The sequence below is a fragment of the Diceros bicornis genome, chromosome 11 (assembly GCF_020826845.1).
Source record: "Diceros bicornis minor isolate mBicDic1 chromosome 11, mDicBic1.mat.cur, whole genome shotgun sequence".
In the NCBI taxonomy this organism is placed as follows: Eukaryota; Metazoa; Chordata; class Mammalia; order Perissodactyla; family Rhinocerotidae; genus Diceros; species Diceros bicornis.
The window spans coordinates 43,794,543-43,803,312 of NC_080750.1; the positions used below are offsets into that span (position 1 = coordinate 43,794,543).

Below are 8,770 nucleotides of genomic sequence, written 5' to 3' on the forward strand. Positions count from 1 at the left end.
CTTAACTTTTTTGTTGAAAACTTAACGTTTTAGATAACATACAGTAGCATATCTGGACAGCAATTGTATTAGTTTACTAGGGCTGCCATAGCAAATTACCACAAACTTGGAGTCTTAAAACAACAGAGGTTTATTCTCTTACAGTTCAGTAGGCCAGGAGTCTGAAATCAAGGTGTCCACAGGGCTATGCTCCATCTGAAGGCTCTGAGGAAGCCTTCCTTGCTTTTTCCTCAAGTATTCCGCAGTTTGCAGCAGCATAACGTGAATCTCTGCTTTTTCCCTCTGTATCTCTGTATGTCCTCTCCTTTCCTTATAAGGACACTGGTCATTGGATTTAGAGCTCATCCTAATGCAGAATAATCTTGTCTTAACTAATTACATCTGCAATGACCCTATTTTCAAATAAGGCACTCTGAGGTTCTGAGTAGATATGAAATTTGGGAAGACACTATTCCACCATTATACTAATCCTGTCACCTTGGAATTGTTGGTTTTGCTTTCTTTATTTGCTTAGTGAATTGGATGGACTGTTCTGGCAAAGTCTATTCCTCTCCTCCACTCACTCCCCACAGTGTGAATTCTCTGATGTCACTCCTAGATGGCACAGCTTTGGGCATGAGTACAGTCACCTTTTGATTGCAGTTGTTTTAGCAGGCCTTTCTGACTGTCTTTTTTTCCTAACTTCCTTGTTAAACCATTTGCCTCTGTATCATATTCAGGTGTTAGGCTCCACTAATTGCTGGTTCAAATTTTTTTTTTATAAACTTTATGTTTTTTAGAGAAGTCTTAGGTTCACAGCAATTTGAGCAGAAGGTATAGAGATTTCCCGTATATTCCTTGCTGCCACACATGCATAGCATCCCCCATTATCAACATCCCCCACCAGAGTGGTACGTCTGTTGTAATTAATTAGCATAAATTGACACATCATTATCATCCAAAGTCCATAGTTTATATTAGGATTCATTCTTGGCGGTGTATGTTCTATGGGTTTTGGCAAATGTATAATGACACATATCCATCATTATAGAGTCATCAGAGTATTTTCACTGCCCTAAAACCCTCTGTGCACTGCCTGTTCATCTCACTTTCTCCCCTAATTCCTGGCCATCACTTATTTTTTTACTGTTTTTATTGTTTTGCCTTTTCCAGAATATCACGTGGTTGGAATCATGTGCTATGTACCCTTTTCAGATTGGTGTCTTCAATTTAGTAATATATATTTAAGTTTTCTCCATGTCTTTTCTTGATAGCTCATATCTTTTTAGGACTGAATAATATTGCATTGTCTGGCTGTACCACAGTTTATTTACCCATTCACCTACCAAAGGAAATCTTGGTTAGTTCCAAATTTTGGCAATTATGAATAAAGCTGTTATAAACATCCACGTGCAGGTTTTTGCATGGACATGAGTTTTCCACTCCTTTGGGTAAATACCAAGGAGCACAATTGCTGGATGATATGGCAAGAGTATATTTAGTTTTATAAAAAACCGTGCAAAACTGTCTTCCAAATCAGCTGTACCATTTTACATTCCCTCTGGTGTTAAACGAGAATTCTGATTGCTTCCCTTCTTCGCCTGGATTTGGTGTCAGTGTTTTGGATTTTGGCCATTCTAATAGGTGTGTAGTGGTATCTTGCTGTTGCATAAATTTGCATTTCTCTGATGACATGTGATTTGGAGCATGTTTTTACATACTTACTTGCCATCTGTATGTTTTCTTTGGTGAGGTATCTGTTAATATCTTTGGCCCATTTTTTAATCAAATTGTTTTCTTATTTTTAAGTTTTAATAGTTCTTTGTATATTTTGGATAACAGTCCTTTATCAGATGATATATATTTTGCAAATATTTTTCCTATTCTGTGATTGCCTTTTCATTCTCTTAAGCTCTATTGTTTTTAACAATACCCTGGGGCATAAATTGCTCCACAGTCTAATCTAATTAAACGTGCTAGTACTACTTTATAGTAGTAAATTTTGAGGCCAGTCTGAGAGTTCTTCTGACCCCAGGAGGACTCTTCTTGTGTATCTCTTTCCTAGATTCTCACTGGAAGACTAGCAGACCTACAGTCTAGCTTGTTGTCCTCATGGACCTACTAGCCTTCTCTTAATTGCTTGCCACCAAAATCTATGCTGTTTTTGAGAGCATCCTTAGGCTTAAAGTTTACTATACTCTGATATAAGCAAAACTGAACTTCACTACACTCTGTTACAAGCAGAGTTTCATTAGGCAGACCTTCAGAGTTCTTTGTTCTTATGGCCTATCTCTCCCACTGGGCAAAATCTCTACAAGCAGGGTTCTGGGCATGGTAGTGGTTTCTGGTCTTCTGACCTTGCCTCTCTCAATGTGGAACTTTCATCTTTGAGCAGGCTGGGGTAAGAGTGACTGAGTATCTCAGCCTGCAATACCTGGGGTAGAGCTTCCATCCTACAAGTGGGCATCACATGGAGGAAGGAAGCCCCCAACCTCTTCACTGTACTCATCTGAAATTTAGCCTCTGCAACATGGAGCTGGATTAAATGAGAAATACTGTCAGCATGGATCTCCTTGGGCACGCTGTAGCCCTTGACTGGAAACTAGGAGGAGAAAGAGCCCTGTCTTCTTGGTCAAACCCACCTAGAGTGTGATTTCTGTCATGCTGAGACAGGAGGGGTTGGTTTGTGGCTCAAATTCTACAAACTCTCACTGTTTTTACTGAAATTTAGTGGATTTTCTTGAATAAGTATTTCTTCATTTGCTGTACTCCCTGAGGGCAATTTCCAGATAGTATAAACCGTTGCTTTTTAAATATATTTGGTACATTTTTTATATGGTCACACACCGCATAACAATGTTTTGGTCAAAGACCACTGATACAATGCTGATTCTATTAGATTAGTACCATATAGCCCAGTAAGTAGGTTTTCGTTTGTATATTATACAATGTTCGCACAATGATGATATCAGAATATATTCCTATCAAGTGATGCATGACTGTATTCTAATTATTGTAGTAGATACAATGACTTTCTGCTAATTTTTTAAAAATTTTATTTTGTGTGGTAAGAACACATGAGATCTACCCTCTTAAATTTAAGTGTACAATACAGTATTGTTGACTATAGGTACAATATTGTACAGCAGATCTCTAGAACTTATTCACCTTGTATAATTGAAACTTTATACCTGTTGATTAGTATCTCCTCATTTCCATTTCTCCCTCCTCCAGCCCCTGGAAACCACCATTCCACTCTGATTCTATAAATTTGACTATTTCAGATATTTAATTTAGTGGAGTCACGCAATATTTGCCTTTCCGTGACTGGCTTATTTCACTTAGCATAATGTCTTCAAGGTTTAGTCACATTGTTTCATATTGCAGAATTCACTTCTTTTTTAAAATTGAATAATATTCCATTATAGATACATACCACATTTTCTTTATCCATTTTCTCTTAATGGGCATTTAGGTTGTTTCCATATCTTAGTTATTGTGCCTACTGCTGCAATGAACATGAGAGTACCAACATCTCTTTAAGATCCTGATTAAAATTCTTTTGGATAAATATTAGGAGTAAGAATGCTAGAGCATATGGGATCTATTTTTAATTTTTTGAGGTACCTCCATACTGTTTTCCATAGCAGATGCACCATTTTGCATTCCCATTAACAGTGTACAAGGGTTTCAATTTCTTCACATTCTTACAAGCACTTGTTGCCTTTTTTTTTGATAATAGCCAGGTGTGAGGTGATGTCTAAATGTGGTGTTGATTTACATTTCCCTCATGCTTAGCGACACTGAGCATGTTTCCACATACCTGTTGGCCATTTGTATGTCTTCTTTGGAGAAATGTCTATTAAAGCCTTTAGTACACTTTTTAATTGGGTTATTGGTATTTTTGCTATTGAGTTGTCAGAGTTTCTTATATATTTTGGAGATTAACCCCTTAATGGGTGCTTTTTTTAAATAATCTTTTTTTACCAGTTACGGTTGTTTCTCTGGGGAGAGGGTCTGTGGAGCTCCTCACATGGCCATTCTGGAAATGGCATATACATTTTCTTTTAACAAAGGGTATCTTCAACCAATCTTTGCTTTTGTTGGAACGTGTGCCATTTAAAATAGTATGAGGCAATAGCATTGAAAATCTTTTGGGGGGTTATTTGTTTTTACTCTTTGGAACCTTGATTCATATCTAATAGTCACACAAACATGCCATAATATCTGCTATATATTGAGTACCCGTCCAAGGAATGCCCCAGGAGTGAGAGAAAATGGTGTATATATTACCTTATCTGATGTAACAGCAAACATGTGAAGTAGATGATATTATATCATTTTATACATGCAAAGATTGAAGCTAAGAAGGTTAAGTGACTTGACTATGGTCAAATAGCTGATAAGTGGTGGATCTTAAAGAAACCGTCCCCAATTCCCCTGACCCAGGATGAAATTCCTATGTGTGATCTTTTAGGCTTGATCAGAGGCAATAACAAGGTTTTGCCTAGAAGGCCTCCTGAGTGAAAGCTGTCCTCCCCACAGTCAACGAACTGCACTTTTCTGGAGGGAGTTGTAGTCGAAGGCTCAAGACAGTGACAGCAGAGCAATAAGACAAGTGCGAGACTTTTCTAAGCTCACGTCAAACATCCACGAAGCTGATTCTGCCTCTATTACAGTAAATATCTCATCAGGTACACACCAGAACATTTCGTATCTCCATACTTTTGCATAGTAGTTTCCCCCTCAAGCTCTTCCTTATCTCCGCCAAGAAACTGCCTAGCCATCCTTTAATACTCAGACAGAGACTGTCATTTTGTCGTCTGTGCTTTCAGAGTCCTTGCATATGCTTTTATTGTATTGTATAATTACCACACATATTGCATTGTGATTATGTTTCTCTCTTTTTTGCTAATTATCAAACTTTTTAAGTAGAGATCAACCTTTTTAACCACAGGGTTTGGCGTGTTGCCAGCATATAATTGAGGAAGGAAGGACGGAAGGAAGACAAGAGAGAAAATAAATGAATGAAGAAATCAATAAACCTCTTTGTTTCCCTAAATTTGTGTTTTTAAGTACAATTTAAGAACTTTAATGGTGCTACATATGTTAAATACTGCATGATAAAACTCTATTTCAGTCATCCAAGAAAAGTTATATTAGCAAAGTTGTAGAGACTTATTACTATTAAAAGAGTAATTTTTACCTGTTCAAATTACAAAACGTCACAGCCGGGAACTCTATCTTTTCCACATACTGAACCTCTATAGATGTCGTGGTCGGCCATGTGAAGTAGTTGACCAAGCGACTGTAGATCTGCCATACCACGAGGAAAACTGAGCCCAGGACCACCACCAACCAGATCACCTTGCGAATTTTGCTCCGGTTCCGAACAATGTGATGTACCCCATGAAAGGAAGTGGAGATGGCAAAATCATGGTCAAACTTCTTTCGGTCAGTGGGCGATGGCAGTGGTTTCTTTGAAATGCAAAGCTTTATCTTTTCCAAGAGTCCTTAAGGTTTTGCCCATAATATAATTAAACAAAAAAAGTAATGAGTTAGGAAACGTAATGCTATCTGTAAACAACACAACTAACAAAAATTTAAACAGGTTACCCTTTTTATGCGTAATGCATAAGGACTCAATATTCATCTTGAGTTGCATGGTTTATTCAGGAATCAAGAAATTAAAGTGTTGACTGCATGGGTCTAATGAGAATATGCTAATGCTATTCAGAGAATGTCTCTTGTTAATGCAAATGTCTTAGTGCAATCGCATTAATATGTTGTTACTTCCGATTTCAAAAGCAACCCACCCTGAATAGGTTGCTTATAACTCATAATCTTTAAGAAAATTAGCTCTAATTTTTCAAATACTCTTTTTCCCTGAAGAATGACAAAGTTCCTTAGATGTCATGAGCAAAATCAGGCTGACTCTTCTGAAACGGGGCTAAAAAGAAATCTGTTCTTCAATTAATCTTAGTCCTGTGGTGGTGTGTTGCATGGCTGAGTGTAACTTCCATAGCTTTGTATGCTTTGATAAACAACTATTTTACTTCAGCTGGCTATTTAGTCAGAAAGCTTAAAGTTAACATTATTAGTTAAACAATCTATTTTCTACCTCTTTAGAAAGTAAATTTATCCTTTTAAGATCATCAATAATCAATAAAATCATGTTTCTTTTAATAAAAATATATTTTTATATGATATTTTAATAAAATATCATAATTATTGACATTGATTGATAAGGACCAGTAAGGGTGGCCCTAAAATTTTTATGGCAATATATACCATATTCAGAATTCTCTTTTGGTTTAATTTGTTTTCATTTTTTTGTAGGAGAAGACATGGAGAATTCTTTTGCCATGGGAAGGCTGCAATACAGTTCAGAGGATGAGATGGTCTTTGAAATGAAAAGACCTGACTTCTGGTTCAGGCCTTATCTCTTGTAACCTGTGTGACTTTAGGCAAGTTTCTTAATCTTTCTAATACTTTGCTTCTCTTCAGACAAGTAGAAGCAATAGTCTCTGCCTCCTCAGTTTGTTGTGAGTACTAAATAAGATAATACCCGGGGACGGATTGGCATATTACCTGGACCATGGTAAGCACTCAATTAATATTAGCTATTTTTGTTATTCTGCTAATTTAGCAGTGATGTGGTAAATGGTAAAATATCCACAGATTTTTAAACACTGTCTAAATTTCTCTTCAGAAATGAGTTCTTAGTTACCTCATAAATGCTCATAATTAGGTGAATCACCTTATATATCCTTTGCTTCAATTCAAGAATTATTTGAGAAGTAAGCATATCTATCGGGATTGAGGAGGAAAAGCCAGATATATCAGAGGCTATAGGAATGTGATAAGGCTTAGAAATAAGTGAAGGTCAAACTGCCATATGGTTAGACACACTTGCCTGTGAAATGGTGCAAAAAATGTTTCCATTAGAAAAAATATGTACATATATATGTTTTATTCATGACTCATAAAGTACTTTTACCTCAATATTACAAAAAAAGTATTATTTTTGTTCAACTAACAGCATTAATTTACTTCTAAAAGGTTTTGAGTGTTACTTATCATTAAATCATTATTTAATACTTCATAAATCAATGATCAATTAGCTACGCTTAAGTCATGGGGTATATAATGACATATAGAGGGCACCTACAATCATTTTCCAAGGGAATCAATTTCATTTGTAAAATGTTAAGACCCTGTTACAAATTATATTATGATTATTTCACAAAGACTATACACTAAGCAGGAAAGTTTGTATTAATCTAATTAGCTTGACTTTAGAATAAATTTGACAAATAGCCCCACATACTGTTGCTAGTTTTGATATCAAGCTAGGTAATAGATATATAAAGTAACTGGCATAGTCACAAGGCAAAATCAGAAGCATAAGAGAAGCTATTGTTACTATTACTCATTAGCAAAATAAATTTAATAATGCTCTGTTACATATTATTTAGCCATTAGTTACAAACACATATGAAAGATTGACTCCGACAGAAGGAGAACTCAGTCTCTGGGACCGGGCACTCTTCCCAATACAGGCATAAAAGCTGTTAGAAGGGAATAATAATCTAGTAACCTGTAACTGGCCAAGCAAAGTAGTGCTGGTTGCAAGCATTATCCTGAAAAACATGTTTCAAGTTTATCTGTCAAAATTCTGCTCATTTAATATAGATTGACTCCTTGACAATTGCTTTGGCTTTACTGGAGTACTCATCCATTTGCTAGAGTTTTAAAAGAGTTGTGTTTTTTAAAAATATTCTTTTAGAGGAATAGTGAAAAAACAACGTGATGTATTACTGTGAGGAAGATTAGAATCAGTTTAATAAATGGCCCACCAGCTTGCAAAGCAGGAAACGTTTTACTTTCCTGACTGAAATATACACTATGTAATTATGGCAGGTGGCCCTTGCATTGAATACTGATCTTTATAGAAGCATTTTGAGGAACATCGAATCAGTTTTGCTGTATTTTAGAAACAAAACTTTAGGCACATGACAAATAGAAACCAAAAACAACCCCAAAACAAAACCAAAAACCAGTTCCTAGCATATAGTAATATTTTAAAACTATTTTTGACTCCCTCATACAAATCACTCTTTTCCTAAGTAATGAAAACTGTATTACTTATATTATATCCAGTAATATTAGAAATCAACTTTCCCAAATGAAAAAAATAATCCCCTTTTCTGTTTGCTAATATCTAGTCTTTAGAAATGAAAATTTGTAACTATTCTGAGGATTTTACTCCTTACCCACCTTTCTCAGCATATACTTTTGATGTCTCAATCTGCTCCATTTGCAAATTCAGTAAGCAGGAGTCCTTGGGATATAATCCAATTTTATCAATAACTATATTCATTTTGTGGCCTTTATATAAAATATAGCAGTTGGGGTTGTAAAACATGGAGGCAATTTACATGATTGTGTTGCTATGTTTTGCCTCATAAAGCACATACTCTCCAAACCAAAAATGCTGATAGAACCGGTGATGGGCATTTACAGACTGATGAGAGGCTATCATAAAGTGAAACCAAAAAATATCATTAGGAAACCATTTTTTCAGAATTAAAGGGACAATCCCTACAAATATCTGTGGTTTTAGTGTCACCCATGACCAGGCTAGTTGACACTCAGGGAACCTACCTGGGCGAGTCTCCTTAGCTTTTATATCTCTGTTTATACAAATTTAAATCAAAACGCAGAAATCTGGGGGGTAATGACATCTTTTCTGGTCAAAGTTTGTTTTTAGTAACAAATGAAGCTGTTT

General features: G+C 35.9%; 1 protein-coding gene across 1 annotated transcript in view; it reads right to left on the minus strand.

Annotated features, from left to right (window-relative positions):
• The window catches only part of ASIC5 (acid sensing ion channel subunit family member 5), a 33,966-nt gene extending 25,667 nt beyond the window's left edge, over positions 1 to 8,299 (minus strand). Inside the window, exons 1-2 of the mRNA XM_058549784.1 lie at positions 8,260 to 8,299; positions 5,186 to 5,492 (exon numbers count right to left, since the gene is read on the minus strand). Coding sequence (XP_058405767.1) covers positions 5,186 to 5,492; positions 8,260 to 8,299 — 347 coding nt within the window. The remainder of the gene's footprint in view (positions 1 to 5,185; positions 5,493 to 8,259) is intronic.
• Positions 8,300 to 8,770: the final 471 nt, after the last annotated feature.